The 19,164-nt window shown below is 38.0% G+C and overlaps 1 protein-coding gene across 2 annotated transcripts in view; it reads left to right on the plus strand.

Annotated features, from left to right (window-relative positions):
• Positions 1-17,301, plus strand: part of LOC139138541 (transportin-1-like) — a 42,492-nt gene extending 25,191 nt beyond the window's left edge. Inside the window, exons 9-24 of one of the 2 annotated variants that reach the window (XM_070706958.1) lie at positions 3,375-3,432; positions 3,991-4,143; positions 4,803-4,975; positions 5,615-5,667; positions 6,084-6,255; positions 6,650-6,844; positions 7,665-7,823; positions 8,155-8,196; positions 9,789-9,876; positions 10,397-10,495; positions 12,559-12,654; positions 13,462-13,537; positions 14,067-14,166; positions 14,477-14,551; positions 15,114-15,264; positions 15,716-16,330. In XM_070706958.1, coding sequence (XP_070563059.1) covers positions 3,375-3,432; positions 3,991-4,143; positions 4,803-4,975; positions 5,615-5,667; positions 6,084-6,255; positions 6,650-6,844; positions 7,665-7,823; positions 8,155-8,196; positions 9,789-9,876; positions 10,397-10,495; positions 12,559-12,654; positions 13,462-13,537; positions 14,067-14,166; positions 14,477-14,551; positions 15,114-15,221 — 1,647 coding nt within the window. In that variant the 3' untranslated portion in view covers positions 15,222-15,264; positions 15,716-16,330. Of the gene's footprint in view, positions 1-3,374; positions 3,433-3,990; positions 4,144-4,802; positions 4,976-5,614; positions 5,668-6,083; positions 6,256-6,649; positions 6,845-7,664; positions 7,824-8,154; positions 8,197-9,788; positions 9,877-10,396; positions 10,496-12,558; positions 12,655-13,461; positions 13,538-14,066; positions 14,167-14,476; positions 14,552-15,113; positions 15,265-15,715 lie in introns of both variants that reach the window. The other variant, XM_070706959.1, reaches the window with a different exon arrangement.
• Positions 17,302-19,164: the final 1,863 nt, after the last annotated feature.

The following is a 19,164-nucleotide window of genomic DNA, read 5'->3' on the forward strand; positions in this document are numbered from 1 at the left end:
TGTTGTGAAAACATGTTCCTTGGTATGGGTATCAAAATATGAATAGGTCACTCAAAAAACCTGAGGGATGGCCAACCCCTCAAAATCGCCTTGTGTAGAACCCCGATGTTTGCATGGATGTTATTCCGTTGTCCCTCCAGACCATTTTCTGCGCTGAATGAGACTTAACAGCATCTTTGCATGGCTGTGATGCTTGACAAGATATCGTCTCAAGACCATGGTAATGTGTTGAGGGCTTCTTAAAATCCTTTCACAATAGGTGATTTGTTTCATGTTGTCTGTTACCGACTAGTGCATTTAATATCAAATTTGTGTGACATCTCATTAGGGGAAAACTTTTCTTAACTACACCATTATTGATTAACAATGGATATCTTGTATTTCCCTTGAAAGTTAGAAATCAATTATTCTATGCCTATACTCTATCACCTTGACAGCTGAATGCCAACTTCAATTCTCTTCAGCTTAAATAGAAAGAAAAAGTAATGTTACGTAATAAAAGTGTTGAATAAGCATATTAAAACTCAATTTGATCCCATTAGTGACTTAATTGAGGGATTTTGAAAGCATTATGTTAATATTTCTAGTGAATGCAGGAAGCATGGGTTCATTAGGAGTTAAAATATCACTGAGTGGGTGTTACCAGTGACAGTATGTTACATTATGTGCTACATAATGTTTCTTCCTACAGATGTTTGGCTGATAGGGTTTTTGACAGTCTGTATCTACTCTATGCATCTCCCCACAAATATTACTGTATATTATAATTTATTTTATGCAAAGTATCATGATAAGAGTGGGCGGGGTTAGCCCTGCCAAGTTCAACCACGTGACAATCAGGTGAAGTTGGTTAAAACAAGTCAGTTGTAACATTTTCCATATGGTGCATTTTATCAAAGACTTGAACATTTTGTAAGGCCCTTGAAAACATAGATACCGTATACATGATATTTACTGACAAAACCTGCTATGACATGCATGCCAAGAAGTGAAAACTGGTGTAGATTTTGGCTCAATAGCTTTGTTATTGGCTTGACAGATTGCAAGTGACGTACCTGGTAGGAAATGGGTTAATGTGTACTCTTCGTTTTTAGCAATACTGAAGAAAAAAGATAAGACGCGTGGCTTGTTGTCATATTCCCATGATGATCCCCTTGTTACCTTCTCGTGTCTATTTATAGACAGAGAAGGTATTAGAGTTGAAAACCAATATGCTGCTGTCAAGAACTTCCGTCTGTCAAGACTTCCGTCTGTCAAGATCCGTTGACGGCATGCCACTGTGATGGGTCATATCATAAACTGGTGGGGGTGTTCATGGCTCAGGTTGAGGTGTGGGAGAACGATTTTGAGCTATGACAAAAATCAAAACATCAAAAGGGACTTAGCGGCATAGCCACAGTGTTAAGCCTTTCTCCAAGGTTTTTTAGTTGACTACAATCTATTACAGACTACTGAGCTGACGTTAGGGGTACTCACTTTGTGTTTGCTCACTCTGTGAGCGCTAGTGTTTGGTACTGAGTTGCGTGGATATCCCCTCATGGCCTCACGTGATCTGGGCCTGTTGCATAATCTGCAGAGATGATCATATGCCTCCGAGTCTGAAAACTGTCATTGTGTAAGCCTGTCGGCATTTTCCTTGCATTTTTTCTCATTTAATTTTGCAAAATATCGGCGAGTACCTCAATATTTCAAGATAACCCTTTCTTCCCAATCGTTTCCTGGAGTTTCAGAGTCATATGAACGAAAATGAGTGAAAGTTTTAGACAGGAAATCGGACGTCGGCCATGTTCAATGTTTACAGTACAATCAGAAGTTTGCGTGGAGGAATTAACCAACAAACACAGGAGTGTTCATGATGCCCGCCCTCTAGAGGCAGACCCTCCTATATGAAGTACCACATTTGATGCTTGTGGAAAGCTTGACCACACAATGGAGCATTTAAACTTTTAGAAAATGACAAACTGAATAAGAAGGTATTCAGAAAATGTCAAATACTGAGGAGAAATGCGCAAATATTCAAAATAAACAGGTTAACTGATTGGTCAGCTATAAAAAACAATGAAAATGTTTATGATCAAAAGTTTTTGAGATGCGCACATTTTAACAAATACAGAAATTATTAACATTATAAATATAAGACCAAACTATTTTTTCAGGGATGGGACAGGTTGGAAATGAGGGGTGAGAGACAAAGGCACTCCTATTGCTGCATGTGGATGCAGCCACACCATTTCATTTACAGCATACTTATTCACTGTGTTTTGTTCAAGTTCCATCTGACTGTCATACAAGGATAACATAAGCAAATCAAATCAAATTAGAAAAGGATCAATGCTGTTGTGTGGATTTTGCTGAACATGGCTGATATTTCGCCCTATATATTTGGTATCCAGCAAAGGCATATTTTGATGTAAAGTCAAAATTAACACTACATTGCTGACAATATATTTTACCGTTTCTGCATGAATTTTTCTTTTTTAAATTATAGTATATTAGTACTTCAAACAGATTAACAGTTATCGTGATGTCAACCCATAATTTTACACCACAAAGACTGTAATTCTGCCAATTTTTTTGTTATTCAGTCATTTTATAAATTTTGCACTGCACAAGATGATTGAACAAATTGCAATGTTTGAATTTGTAAACTCAAAGAATAAAAATCCTTTGGTCACAAATTAAATTATTTTTTGAAAAGAAATTTACTCTTAAACACTTTAGCATATATTCTTTACACGGTCATGTATTTCAAGGAAAATATGCCTATTAAAAACAGTAATTTCTTCATTTTCAATTTTTTTTCAATACTATGACAATTATCAGCCATGAGGTTATACAAACACAAGACCAGATAGGCGTTTTTCATCATTTCCACAGGACTCTTTGGAAAATCCATTAAAAACAGTTAAAAGTGACTGGAAATGATCACTTGTATACATTCTATTTACAGATGCCAGGTTGTGTATTTCACATGCACTCAGGTCAGTAAGGAAGTGCGTCATTACTATTTTGGACTGTTAATTCTTATTTCTGAATGTTTAACTTTTTTCCACATTGAACTATCTTTAGGCAGTTTATACAGTAGCTTAGAATTTCTTTGATTGATGTATTTAATCATCTTTTGGGTTCTTTGGGTCCATATCCCACCTCATGCCCCTACATCATCAACTATTTACCAACAACTCCATGCCAACAACCAATTACCTGACCTGGCCACACATTAGAGAAGGTACAGCGTCATTGACGGTATTTTTGTATTTTATGTCCCTTGGAAAATGACACACATTACCATGATGGACATGTAGCATGCATAGTGACTGAATACACATCACAGCTATTTCCATAACTTGAAATTTCAAATGGTTTCTTTTCAGGAGGGTTCAGATTCTGATGGAATGGACGATGATGACGCCCTCTCTGACTGGAATTTACGTGAGTATCATACTTTTCTGGACTTGTCTGTTGAAAAGAGATTACTCATTTGCAATATTTAACTTGCCCCCATAGGACACTTGCAATTGTGAACATTAGATGATTCAACTCTTAAATTTGTCCTATTCACTCGTCCATGTTGGTTCATGGATTTCCTTGTATTGAAAGGTTTTATCAACCAGGCCAATTATTTCTTTCCATGGATATGAATTGGAAGTTCAGGACTTTGTAAAAAGAGTTCAAAATACCACAAGATAGTAATTGTGAGTGTTCATTAGGACAAGTTCTAGGACAAGTTTTCCGTAGTGTTCTATGGTCTTTGCTTGAAGGTAAAGCCTTGCTTGGTACTTTTCCCTAACATTTGACCTTTCCTTGTAAACCTCTCATTGCTGCTGCAAGTAATAAATTATGCTGAAGTTTAGACAAATGAATATCCGCCATTGATAATGACTCATCATTTGATTTGCATTCTCAGACATTGCTCTCAACATACTTTATATAAATGAAAATATTTACTTTGAAAAACTGCGCATCAGATGGTTTTCCTTTCCTTTCCAGGCAAATGTTCAGCAGCTGCCCTGGACGTGTTGGCCAATGTGTTCCGAGACGAACTCCTACCCACCCTACTGCCAATTTTAAAACAAACCCTGTTCCATCCGGAGTGGGAAGTCAAAGAGTCTGGAATCCTTGTGCTCGGTGCCATCGCTGAAGGTAAACGATCCACCTTGTATTGTGATTATACTCCAGCATAATGGTTTCCTGATGCAGAAGCAGTTTTTTTCCCAAGCCATTTGAAACAAAAGTAAAAAAAAATTTCATCTTGCTGGCCACTTTGTTAAGGGTTTTACTGAAATCGTATATGATCCCTTGTGTATTCAGGAATTTTTATGACAAAAGACTCCAGTGAGGATCAGGTGTGAGGACAATAAACCATTTGCAAAGTCAACATTTGCTACTTAGATATTTTGAAAGTTGTGCTCAGTATATTCAAGTTAATGGAATGTCGTTCTAAATAATTTGTAGACACCTGTGCTATTTTGTACAGAACACAGTTCATCCCAGGTCACAATTTGGTATATTGGATGTTAAGCTAAGTCTGACTGTGAGTAATGACAATATCCATCCATGTGGCCAGAAACTTTCAAACTGAGTCAATATAGGAATTTCTGGAATTTTCTTTACGTCTGCCCAATACCATCACCTGTAATGTGTGAAATTGTCTTGCATCAACGAGATCCTGATTGAGCCAATGCTGCATTGATCAAACTTGAATTTAAGTAAAGTGATATCCATGTCTTAGGAAGTACTTGTGAGTTGTTCCGCATCATCAAGGAAATTATTTTTTTTTTATTTCCTTTGTTGTATCTCAGGTTGTATGAATGGTATGATTCCACACCTGCCGGAACTCATCCCATTCCTGATCCAGTGTCTGTCCGACAAGAAAGCGCTGGTGCGGTCTATCACATGCTGGACTCTGAGCCGATATGCGCACTGGGTGGTCAGCCAGAATCATGACTTGTTTCTCAAACCCCTCATGACCGAGGTAAGGCCTTCCAAAATCCGTGTCCCGAATTCCCAGGTATACACTTGGATTAGATGGAGAAAGAGTCTTTTCCGGTCATTTACATGCTGAGTGTGTATTAGGACAAAAGTGTGGCAGCCAAAGCTTTGCTTTAATTCTTTCACCACCGTGGTTTGGCCCGATCCCATTGTTATCGATGGTAAATGTGGACCTGTTTACAGGGAATTGGGGATGAACAGGTTAAATTCTTTCTAGCAGAGCTATTTACAAGTGATAACACAGCATCCATGATTGTACTTGCTGTCTTCTCAGTCTGTGGCATAATATTGCTACAAATAGTTTAGGCTCCTTCAAAAGTAAAATCTGTTCAAAATCTCATGTTTATAAATAGTTCACGGAAAATCCTATACAACTTCTGTGATATCTACTTTATATTACATGTAGGGGCACTTTCTCGTCACAAGATATCATTTTCATGTATAACACTGCAGGACAAAAGAAATTTTGTCAAATGAAGACTCAATCTATGGAAATATATAGCATTACATAAAACAGGTTTCCAAGTCAATAAGATTTGTGACAGGTGAAGTTCAATATAACTTGACACCTCTGATCCATGTCTGTGCTGACCTGTAGATTTGCCATGTTGTATTCTTTCAGCTCTTAAAGAGAGTGTTGGACAGCAATAAAAGGGTGCAGGAAGCAGCATGCAGGTAAGACACCCATACTCTTGTTGATTGAACCACTGCACATTGGTCTTATGGGTAAAATGTGGCCAATCTTACCCAAACCTTGATGATGTCTAACTTGGCTTTGTCCTTGAAAACAACCAATCTCACACATTGTTTGTTCTATTGTTGCACAGGACTATATTTATACTTTGTTACAGGAGGAAAAGTAACACAAATATTTACCTTTGGGAAGACTCAAGTATGTTGTAGTTGTGACAGCTTTGTGCTGCAAGTACTTTATCAACCACACCGATTATTCCTCCCCCTCCCCTAACATGTGTTTTCAGATAGCGCCCTCTAGTGTCAGACATCTTGGTGTAGCCAACGCGACATGACTCCAAGGAACTAATGCTTGCACTGTAACTCTAACACTGTGCTGACTTTATCATTTCCTTCAGTGCATTTGCAACTTTGGAAGAAGAGGCGTGCACAGAGCTGGTTCCATACCTGGGTTTTATCCTGCAGACCCTGGTCTTTGCATTCAGCAAGTACCAGCATAAAAATCTACTGATTCTCTATGATGCCATCGGCACGCTGGCTGACTCTGTAGGACACCACCTAAACAAAGCGGTAGGTCAAAAATGGCATTTAGACATTCCCTGAAGCTGATTTGTTGAAGTATCACTAGAAAACGTAACATATTATCGTTTGACTGTAGGGTTACATAAGAATTGTTTGATTTCCACCATTCTGAAGCCTTTTTCAGGTGTAGTTGTATCCTTTATAATCACCAGGTCTGATAAAAATTATCAAGAATGAACTTGCATGTTTATTCATTTATCGATATAATATTATTTATTCATCTTTTTTTTACATATTTACTCATCATTTCAGACATTTTTATATGTAAATAAACAGTCAAGTTGCTCTCATGTATTGTGATTGGCAGAAGCAACACAAATGCACCCCTGCTTGTCTAGAATTAGCATTTAACAATTTTATCTTTTTCCTGCGTGTACCCTAGGAATACATCAACTTGCTGATGCCACCCCTGATAACCAAATGGAACATTCTGAAGGATGAGGACAAGGACCTTTTCCCGTTGCTGGAGTGTCTGTCGTCGGTTGCCACCGCTTTACAATCAGGATTCTTGCCGTACTGTGAGCCCGTGTTTCAGAGATGTGTCAGGCTGGTTGAGAAAACTCTCACGCAGATAGTGGTGAGTGGAATAGGGATTTCACAATTTCCTGTAGTAATGATGATGAAAGTTCTGCCTCCCATATGGCTGTAGGAGCTACTTGTGGTATTGTGTATTTATGCATGTTGTATGTTTCCATCTTGTCGTGTTACTCAAAGCTGAATTTGAGAGTGTTTGAGCAGCAATGAATTGGTTAGACTTTGTCAGAAACCCCCAATTTTACCATGAAAGACAAGAAATACAAACCATACAAAGCCTGCATTTGGAAAAGCACTCTGTGAATTGTGTGCCATGTTCTTCAGTAAGAAGAAATCTAAAAAAAGAAAAGCTGCCATACTCAGCTGATTAAACTTTCAGCGGCATGAGTTGCACTTTGTGGCAAGCATCAAATACAATTCAATTGAATGTTTCAACAAGTTAATCTTGTAGAAGCTGCAAGTCACATAAATAAGCTGTAGAAATTTACTCTTTGATGAGCCATTTTGAGAAAGATGATTGCACTGAGGTTTCCAGTATCAGTGCTCTCCACAGCCGTGGAAACCAGAGGGATGACAATTTACATAACAATTTATAATTGCATATCCCTTTGTTGACAATATATTATTTTGTTCATTTATTAACATATTATGAATAGATCACTCAAAAATAGAGGAGTGACCAAAATTCCCATGTAAAGAACCCTGAGTATGCCTAAAATGCATGTTGCTGATACTGGGCCTGCCCTTTGTTTCATCAGACTTCACAATTCTGAATGAGATCATTGGACTGGTGAACATTAATCATGGGGGTGAAAGGGTTGCGTATTTCTAATCATTCACTGGACTTGTTTGATCTGTTGCAGGCCTCAACCACCCATCCTGATCAGTTTGAGCCACCAGACAAAGATTTCATGATTGTGGCGTTAGATTTACTGAGTGGTCTAGCTGAGGGCCTGGAACACCATATCGAGAGTCTAGTCGCTAGGAGCAACATCATGACCCTGCTTTTTCAGTGTATGCAGGTAAGGGAGAGCTTGTTAAAATCAAACAGCCTGGCTGGCCAAGTCACTCCCCAATCACGCCAGGACAGCATGAGAAACACCTTTTCACGCCGACTATCCCACCTTGAATTAGGTAGTCATGAATAATTGACAAAACGTAATTTTGTCAATTATAGCTACATATCACCAGCGCGTATTCTTCATTCCTGCTATCATACGTAAAACAGAGTTAGGAAAGGAAGATTCGCGAGCATCCAAGTTATGGTGGATATTTTTCCATCCATCTAGATAGTTTATTCATTTATTCATTAATTTATTACCTTGAATTTGCCTTATTGTTTCTTCTTATTAGTACGTTTATACGGATGTAGACCAGGGACATGACCAGTACAAGGTAGGCCTGCCCTAACTGACACTAACCAACCTCATGATTCCCCTTCACTCAAGGAACAAAATCAGTCAATTCATCGATAGACCCTTAAAAAAGACTAGCTATTGAATGATACTCCCCAGCATTCGTATCTCTATTCATGCTGTGTTTCACCATAGCAGGCGATCGTTACCGAAAATTGCATGTGATATTGATAAACAGCGAGATTGTCGAAACATTTCCGTACTCACAAGATCTCTGAAAACTTAACGCAATTTTTCCTAATCAGGCGTTAAATCATAGCGTCAATCTTTTCCTCGTGTAAATCCTGTATTACCTTTGTGTCAAGATGGCCTGTTCTTGATAATCACAGCTCTGATTCGTTGTCAGTACATCACAGAAACCACTTTGTCAATGCCCTGTAGGAGTGTCACCTCTTAGTAAAATGAGGCTCTTTCAATTTACCGATCTAAAATCTAAAATTTGTTCCACTATTTCGGCCAGTCCAGGACATGCAATTTTATTTTATATTTTATTCCACCCGTTAGTCTTTTCAGAAATTGTAATTATTTTGTTTAGTCAAACAAGAAGAAAATTTTGCAGGACTGTGTTATCTTTCATTCTCTTTTATCAAATTGTCTTCATAATTCAGAAAGGTCATGACCTGCAGAGCAAATGCATGTGTCGTTGGCCCTGATGTAGATTCTAATGTGTAATCATGTTCGACTATAGCCATCTGTCCTATCTATAATATACTTCTAGTTCTATTTTGTACCAGAATATAACTATAATATACACATAGCCTCAATTGCACAGTGATTCAATACTTGTTCGAAACTTACTACACACAAAATATCTCCAGGCTCGGCAGAGATGGGACTTATGAAGGTGTGGATCGGCATAGCTCATGCTGTCTTGGCGTGCCTCAGAAGCATGGCTGCTGTTTCATTTTAATGAAATCCCTAAGCAGGATGTTTGTGTGAAAGTGAATATATTTTGTGTGTGTATGATGTTCATACACACACTAGAATAAGCTCTTTGAGCTGATCAGCCCTGTAATGTAGAAATAGTGGTTAAAAGGTTCAAATGTATGATTGTAGGCTTTTTATTGATGCTGCCTCAGAATAAGGGTGTGTCGCAGGTCTCCAGATAGTGTGAATTCAAGGGCCAAATTGTGGTCCCAGTGATAATCCGAATGGCCACAAGGGTACCTTTCATAGCGAATAGTAAATACACAACTTTGTAGGAAGCTGTTGAATTCTACTGCAGCTCTGATTGAACGCAATGTTTTGCAGTATTGTGTCAGAACAGTCCAAAAATTGTAAATGCGGCCAAATGTAGTGTGACAGAATAGTCCAAAATATTTAAGTATGGCCAATGCTGCGTGTCGTGGTGTAAAGACCCATTGACTGGTCAAGGGGAGGGCACCAAACAAATCTATTCATTTTTTTTGTTGAATTGACTGTTTGGAAACAAGAGAACAACATATAATAACGTCTGAAGTCAATAAATAAGTGAAAGGTCATGGCTGAACAGTTATTTGTTTGGTTTCCAAAATCAGTGCCCTACTATTGTATTCATTGTTGCTGTCATAACAAATTTTTCTCCTGTCTCAGGACAAAATGCCAGAAGTGCGACAGAGTTCATTTGCATTGCTCGGAGATCTCACAAAAGCATGTTTCCAGCATGTGAAACCAAGTATAGGTAAGTGGCAACCAGTTCTATGCTGCCAGTAATGAAGATTAATATTAATGTCTCATTGGTTTCATTGTGTGTTACTGTAATGGTAGCCTATCTCAATGGCAGCGTTGTATTATCAGCTCATATATTGATCTAATGTATACAGGAACTTTGATACACTTGCATTTCTTTAGCCAAAGGAAGCTTTCATTTAATGTCAACGTGAGGTTTTATAACATGTAAGTGTCACCTCATCTTGCCAAGAAAGAGTTGAAGTCTTTATCATTTTACTTGGTCATGGAATGTGTTAAAGCTGTATATTTGAAACCTCAGCACACCTTTTTTGTGTCATAACATGTATGATTCATAACTTGCCTTGATATAAAGATGGGCAAGCTATATTTTATTCTCAAACTTCAATTTTCATAAAATATTATGAAGAACAATGTTCATGCCATAATTAATGAAGGATACTACAGTTTAAAAGACGGAATTGCCAATCTAGGTACCATAGTAACATTCTGTCTTTTTTCTTATAATCCAGGTGACTTCCTGCCAATTCTAGGTCAGAATCTAAATCCAGAGTTTATATCAGTTTGCAATAATGCCACATGGGCAATAGGTGAAATATCAATGCAAATGGGTAAGTCTATACCTTAACTGGATATCTTAGTTAGGAATCAAAATCTCCCTTTCTGTGTTAATTTATCACTTTTCTGTGAAAATAAGCAATCTTGTCAATCATGCTTGGCTTCAAATATGTCTAACTTTGGCCACATTTGTTGTCATGTCTGTAATATTTTGACATTTTAACCAAGGAGGTTACAACCACAGGACTCACTCCCCTGATATTAGAGAGTCGACTCAAAAAATGACAGCAAATTCAAACCTACATTTTCATTGACACAGTACAGTGTAGGCAACCAGAACATAGTGAAAACTTCCAGATTTTCATGTCTTTTGTATCTTTGATTTCTTTGTGAGTACAGATTCCCTCTTCACCTCAAATGTACAGGTATAGTTTTGCATTAAATGAATATCCAATGGTCTTTTTCCTAAGTAGATGCTTAGTGACACTGACCCAATTCTCACACGTATATCACCTTATGACATGAGAATCTGAACTTGTTCCCATGTAAAGGGATGGCCTACTGTCAATGATATATTCTGTCTGTCTATCAGGTTACATTGCTAAATCCCCATTTTTCTGTGTAATTATAGTCTGTAATTTCAGTCAGTTGCCATTGAAATCATCAATATTGTACCTTAACCTGCAAAGTAAAATAGCATCTGTCCTACATCTGGGACTTCCTCAAAGAACAAGATTAGTTATCCACGGAAAACAAAGTGAAGTTGGACCCCTAGAGTTAATCTTTTGATTATTTCTTGGTCTGTCTCCCAGTACATTCCTAAGGTTTAATCATTTATGGCCAAGTAACACACATCCGAACCTAAATTACTCTAATTATGGTGAAAGGAAACTTTACAGTGAGCTGTGCAGGATAGCTTGCCACATCAGACTGTGAGGGCGCCATTCAGTTTTGACATCTGTAAAGCGTGTAAACGTTTATGATCACTCACTCTGGGTTTGTGAATATGGCAAGGTTTACATGAACAGCTTTGATGTGATTGCAAAGTTTTTGACTGATAGTATTAAATTTGTCTTTACAAATCTGTAATCTTTCTTAGAGAAATGTTTCTGTTAACCCTTTGCACCCTGACCCCCTGGTACTCTATGATGTCATCGGACATTCATGTCCGAGCCGGGTTCAAAGGGTTAATATAGTTCACTGAAGTACAGTCTGCTTGGGTAGTCAGGTGTTCCATTCTGCCTTCCATAGTAAATCGGTATTGAGTATTTAGTTGTCTCAGCTAACCTTTTTAGCATGCAACGCATGTATATGCGCACGCGCACACACACACACACACACACACACACATACCTACAGTAGTACCACAGTACAGTTGTTCTACAGTAGTACACCAACATGCAATCTTTACCAACTTGCCACATAGTATTAAAACAGGTCAACCAAATGACCCTGATGCCTATGGACCATACCTCCCTCGTCAAATTATCAAATGAAGTTTGTTAAGAGTTTACAAGTGTATGACCCCTTCAGCCTGCTTCACAGGCATTCAACACTTTGTAAAATATTCCAAGTAATCTCAACACTTTGTAAAATATTCCAAGTAATCTCAACACTTTGTAAAATATTCCAAGTAATCTCAACACTTTGTAAAATATTCCAAGTAATCTCAACACTTTGTAAAATATTCCAAGTAATCTCAACACTTTGTAAAATATTCCAAGTAATCTCAACACTTTGTAAAATATTCCAAGTAATCTCAACACTTTGTAAAATATTCCAAGTAATCTCAACACTTTGTAAAATATTCCAAGTAATCTCAACACTTTGTAAAATATTCCAAGTAATCTCAACACTTTGTAAAATATTCCAAGTAATCTCAACACTTTGTAAAATATTCCAAGTAATCTCAACACTTTGTAAAATATTCCAAGTAATCTCAAAATATTCCAAGTAATCTCAACACTTTGTAAAATATTCCAAGTAATCTCAACACTTTGTAAAATATTCCAAGTAATCTATTGGCATATTCATTCAGCACACACGCCTAACAACCTGTATCTCATTCTCTCACCATAACATACTTCATCCATGATGTGGTGTTTTTCTCTTCCAGGAGCTGACATGAAACCATACATCAGCCTGGTGCTGATGCAGCTTATTGAAATCATCAACAGGCCAAACACACCAAAGACATTACTAGAGAACACCGGTAAGTGCAATCATCTATGTACCACAGACAGATGCATATCCAACACAGTGCCTGGCAGATGTTGATAACTACGTCCAGAATTACCTTGCTTTTTGTCTGTTTTCCTCTCCCAGCATGTTACTGGCTCCGTAACCAGTCTTTACCAAAAGAAAATTAAACTCTTTTTTTTTCCACTGCCATTTTTGGTGGGCTTTTACGGGATGTGTATGTTCTGTTACCAGTAAAAATCCTCTGTTTATTTTGACCGGGAGGAGCTTCTCAGAAATCATCTTCTGTTTTCCTCTGCTGACACTGTGTATAATCAAACTGCATGTTGTTTTTTTCACTCTCTCCTTCACCAGACTGAGTAAACGTTTGATTTTCAGGACTGTAATTTTTTTTTTTCTGTGAAACACCTAGACACTGTCGGATGCATGAAGTGTCACTCCTGACAAACAAAGCACCAGACATGTAGATGTGGCTAATACTTTAACTCCTTGAAGAAAAAAATGCTCTCCTTCTACACCACTGTAGTTTTAGTCAACACATTGCTTTGATACCAGTAACTGACAGAATACTCTACAGTGTTTCATTTTAACATCACCATAAAATTATTTTTTCCTTTTCATAAGTTTTGTGCTGTTGTTTTTAACAACCTGGTGTGCGTGTTTTGATTGTAGTTACGTAGTTTTTGATCACTGATCTTATTTCATCTGAAAATTGTGTTATGTTTATCGGTTGTTTTTTCTCTCTTTGTTTTTTTCTTCTCCCATCTTATTTGCTCGTTGCCTTGTTGCGTTGGCGTGTGGGTCTGTATATCGTACGTAGCAATTACAATTGGCCGTCTCGGTTACGTATGTCCTCAAGAAGTGGCCCCCCTGCTCCAACAGTTTATCAGGCAGTGGTGTGTATTTATTTCTTGTTATTTTATTTACGCAAGTTCATTCCTTCATTATCTCATGCTTTTAAGAAAAAAAAAGTGTTTCATTTTTATGTGTACCGATTCTTTTTTTGTGGGTCATTCACATTTTTTCCCGGAAGAGTGAAGAAGGAAAAAAAGTTTTATGTTACTCACAAATAGATAACTGTTACCTTGTTTGTGTTAAGACTTATATTTCTGTTCATTCTCTACTCTGTTATCTTATGTATGGCATTGACGACCTATGAGAAGTGCCATTACACATGAAAATAATCCAACCTGCAGTATTATTTATGGTTCTGCTTGTGGTTTTAGATGTTGCTATCTTCCTGACTCTGCCCTATTTATTCCCATGTGTTTATGTATCATCTCCGTTTCACAAACAGAGAAGGCCCTTCTTTGAAAAATTTTCTTTTTTTCGTTTGTTTTTCACCATATTTACTCAGTGTTTAACCTTGCATTGAGGCCAGTTTACAGAGCTGCCTAACCTGTCCGTGTGTTGCACATTTTCTAGGTGTACGTCTCTACGAAATATTCGGGATAACGAAGAGAAGGACTCCGCTTTCCGGGGTATTGCCAGCATGATAACCCTCAACCCAGGTGGTGTGGTCCAAGTGAGTTCTGTTGTCTTCTCCTGTGAGAGTAAAGGGCATAGGGATGCACAGGGGTGTCAAAGTGCGCTTCCCATGGTATCAAATTATGCATACCGTAAGGCATAGGGATGTGTACGGATGTCAAATTCAACTCTGTGTACATAAATAAAATGAAGAGAACATTCTCAAATATTGAAACCAGTTGGCACAACAGAAGACAACCATGTGAAATTTAACAATGTGATTTTAATATCCCATGTTTTCAGTACCAAGTCTGTTTTTCAACACTCTCTGTACTTGGTTTACATTTTTTCCCATGATTCCATTCTAGGATTTCATCTTTTTCTGTGATGCTGTTGCATCATGGGTAAACCCCAAGGAAGATCTGAAGGAGATGTTTTTCAAGGTGGGTGGTCATTTTCAAAATCTATCCTCAAAACACGTTCTTGTCTTGCAGTTCAGGTTGTACTTTGTGTACAGTCAGCCATTTTCGGAAACGCCATCCTTTCTGAGTAATTTTCGATGGAAGTTATTTCTAATCTGCCACGGATATGACTCCTGTGATTCAGATGCGCGCTCATAGATTTCAACGCTGACAGAGAGGCAGCAAAGTGTAATAAAGAGAAAGTCCGAATGGATCCGTTGTAACATTCACAGTTAGGTGGCATATACGAGACATAATGACATGTTTGAGTTTTTACATGCTGTGAATAATCTTTTGAGTTTTTACATGTTGTGAATATTCTATGGACGACCAAAGTGTTTCAGAAGCAGTACATACCGGATATAAGGTATTTGGTCAGGTTTTATCATTGCTGGTGGCATCTACTGCCTCAACAGAGAAAGCAGCCGAACCAACTAGCCAGATGTGACATGCTTTTCAACAACTTCCACACAGTATTTGTCAGAGTCATTGTGCTAGCATGGCCTCAGCCCTGTGTGATGCTGTATTTCTGTGATTGTTCCAGATACTGCATGGCTTCAAAGGTCAAGTTGGAGAAGAAAACTGGAAGAGGTTTTCAGACCAGTTTCCACCACCGCTGCGGGAGAGATTGGCGGCTCACTATGGTGTGTAGTAAGATGGCAAAGATGTGTGCGACTGTGAAGCTCATTGCAAAGGTAAGGGCCAGTGAGAAAGTGACCCAAGTTGTGTACAGTATAAGATATTTCACATGGTCAAACAAAAGAACATGAAAATAAAAAATATTACCAAGTTTGCTAAAATTATCCATGAAATTGTGGGCAAGTGTGCATTGGCTTTGTTAACATTTAAAATGCCACACTGACGTAATTTCTTCCATTTTCTGGATGTCTTCTGTTTTCGAACGTCTGGCTTGCATATTTTTCCATTTAGAACCAACCGCTTAGTATCGCATGTACAGAAAGTGTTGAACTAAGGGACAATTGTATTGAAGACATGTTACCAAATTCAGGCAAAATATGTTCAGGTTTATGTGTGCAACTATTATCATACTCTGTTAAACTCTCAACTTATATGTCATTTATGTAAATCTTCTTTGACAATATTTTTTTCTTTTATCTTTCTATTTTCCTTTGGCAAATCATTCAGTTTGACACTCGGGCTCCATCGCTAGAGAAGAACCACCAGTGTTGAAGTTCCACGTGTTTTGCATGCCATAACTGGAATAACCACAAAAAAACAATTATGCATGTGAACGTATTTTTAACTGTCTCATCTTCAGTAGTCCCGTTGTCCAGACACTTGAGGATGTGCAAGTGATGTGACTCAACAAAAACAAAAACAAAACAAAAAAATATCTTTTAAAATCCTGTGATGTCAATGGTAAATACACATCTTTTCTCTCGTCGAGAAACTATGGTTAATGAAAAAAGAATAATAATTCTGTGTGTAGAATCCGTGAGTCTGGGATAAGTAGAGATAGGGTTTGAGTTTTTTGGGATATCATGCCTTTTTAGTGGAATTGTAAAATGCTGGTTATTAAACACTGATAGTATAAAAAAACGGGTTTACGGAACGAAAAGACAAGCGGGCAAGAGTAATGTGGCCAGAGGGATACAAATAAATGTATGCAGGGTAGATGTATTACAAGGGGGCATATCATACCCATCAATTACACTCATAAAAATACGGTAACAAAATTATAAAGTACATTGATTGTTGTTAAGATTTTTTTTTTAAAAAAGCATTACTCATATGAGAACCAAACATAAAAAAAAGATTTTTTTCATTTCATTTACAAAAGTAAGCAATTATGGTGCCATTTGGTGGTCATAGACCGCTATTAATTATTATATTTTTTTTTGTTCAGAGTTTATACCTACTTAAGTTTATAAAGCAATTACAGGTTTAAACGTAGTTGTTAACAACTTTTTTCTCTGATTTTTTTCTTTTTCGGAAGGCCAACAAAATGACAACTTCAAGTTTTCACTGTTAATAGAGTTATCTGGATGCTTCTGAGTGAGAGAGAGAGTATGTGTGATAAACAGAATGATGTGGCGTGCTCCGCTGGTATGGTTTTCCAATCGCAGGTTGAATCGGGCACCACTGAGATCGGTCTAGCCTCGTGCGACTTTTAAGGATCACAAACATCATCAGGTATTCAATGGATGAAAACTCTCACCACATCAGCATCCAATTTTCTCATGTGTCAAGACCGAGGCTCTTCTCACCTTGTGGTTGTGAAACACGAGATGAAACTGGCCAGGCTTTGCAGCGGCCAGCCATTTTGTGTACCCCTGCGGCAGGACAAACCAACCAGCAGCGAGTTTCTCCACGCAAGATTGCAATGTGTAGTACAATCAGTCAGATGCCCATTTTTAAATCAACTGCAACATGGAAATTTTTTGTACAGTCTTTACAGTGAGAATGTTAGCTTAAGAGAGAGAGAGAGATAGAATGATAGCGAGAGACGTAATTTGTATGTGTGCGATGTACCATTTGCATGACTTTGAAGTATCTGGGACGCACATTTTTTTCAGACATACTGTATTTAAAGAGTATTTTCTTGCATGAAGTTCTATATTCACTCTATGATTTGTGTTATGTAAACTTACACTTGTCCTTTATTACAGTAGGCCTTGCTCCTAACATTCCAACAGAAGTCACCATCTAACAATCTTCACAGTTTTAGACCATAAACAAAAAAATTTAACAATTAAATGATATTTGAATGGAGAGTATTACAGTAGTTTTCTGATATAATGTTTGCCGAAGACAAGAAATAGATGTGGAAATAAGAAATTATGATAATCAGCTGCACTGGTGTTTTTTTCAGTAAGCAGTGTCTAGCACTTTACCAATCTCAGATGACCTGTAATTATATTACAGCTTTGAAGTAAGGTTTTATGGGGTTCCCACGTGGCTCGGGGGTCAGATCAAACAGACATTACTCATTTCCCGGGATGGGGGAAAATGGGATGGGGGACGCGAGGGTGGGAGGAAGATGTTCCTTTGCTGGGGAGGGACTGGAGCAGGACGTGATTTTTAGCAAAGGGGTACCAACTATATAGCGATAAGAAGTGCACTAGATTACGAGCGTTGTAAGTAAGTAGATATCGTATTGTCCTCTTTATAGTTAGCCCTAAGTCAGTGTATATTATATTTCGGTTTTTGGAATAGTGGCTAAGTAATTTCTGTAGCAGGGAAGCCCTGCCCCTCGTTACCTCTAGTTTACACATACCAGTATTCTCCTTTCAATTTTTTTGTCGCAATAGCCTATGATTTATTACGTAAGTTAGTATAAGTTTGTGTAATTATCGTTCCATTTACTTACTATGTACCGGTACCATTTAGTTACCATGACTCTTTAAGGTTAAGTATTCGTGTTTTACGAAAAAGTAAGCTGTAATTTTTTTTGCATGTTTTACGTCTATTTCATTACTTTCAACGTAGGAGAGCAGCTTTAGATGTGAATTAGCAGGATGGGAGGGGGGAGGGGCGGGCAGGGAAAGCGATAGAGATCATGGTTAAAAAAAACGATTGGTGGTTCAGCATAGTCTTCACGTCTTGTCTGTATATGTTGGTACGATATATTCTCGCCCCATGGATCTTGTGTCCTCGTTAAAACAAGGCTGTCTTGCGTCTACCTGTCCAGAAGGCTGCATACAAGCAGTGCACGTGCAAACTGTGCATGCCTTGTGTGCATGTGTGTCTGCATGTATGTGTGTGTATGTGCGTGTGTGTATGTGCATGCTAGGCTGCTTTCACAGAGGCTACAGGAACAATCTGTAGTCTCAAATCTGGAAGATCTGGAAGCAAAGTTTTGGTAGATGGCAGATCATCTGTGAACACTCTTTTTTTCCTGGCTGCTGAGGTCACCTTACCTCACAGAACACCAGGTATTGATCAGATCCCAAAATAGCAAACTTCTGCAACAACGGTAGTCAGTGATCATGTCGTCCAAACATTTTTAGTCAGCGATCATGTTATCCGAACTTTTTATCTAGTCAGAGGAAGCCCCAAACCTCAAATACAGGCGCTGTATTTTTCTACACCACAATCGTGTGTCTGCACACAAGTAATCTTAACTGCAATCCGGGATGAATTTTTTCATACCATTGATCTGAACATGAATCGGTTTCTGAAAACGACTGATCAATGACCTGTTGCTCTGTCATGTACTTCCTTCAATTCTTGAAGAATGCTTTGTCTGTGTCTCAACTAACACTTCTCTTGTTATTACTTTTCTTGAATTACCACAAACTTTCACATGTTTGTCCCTCCAGTGAAAGTGGGGGGGAACTTTTCCCATGAATAACCTAACACTTCCTTCAATCAAAGAAAACTGCCAATTTTTTCCTGATTTTAATAGACAACTTGCAATAAATGTTCAACTAATCTACAGTACTACCTGATTTAGATATTTCTCTTCCTTTCTGGTTTTTTTTTTGTTTCCACCCCTGGTGATAGTAATGATACTTGATTTATGCAGAGAAATTGTCCATCAGATTGACACACAACATCACTTTTGTGAAAGCAGACCATATCACAACCACAGTTGCACACAAAAGTGGCGTTCTCAAGATGATGATCTGTAT

Source organism: Ptychodera flava, chromosome 8, assembly GCF_041260155.1.
Source record: "Ptychodera flava strain L36383 chromosome 8, AS_Pfla_20210202, whole genome shotgun sequence".
Taxonomy (NCBI): Eukaryota; Metazoa; Hemichordata; class Enteropneusta; family Ptychoderidae; genus Ptychodera; species Ptychodera flava.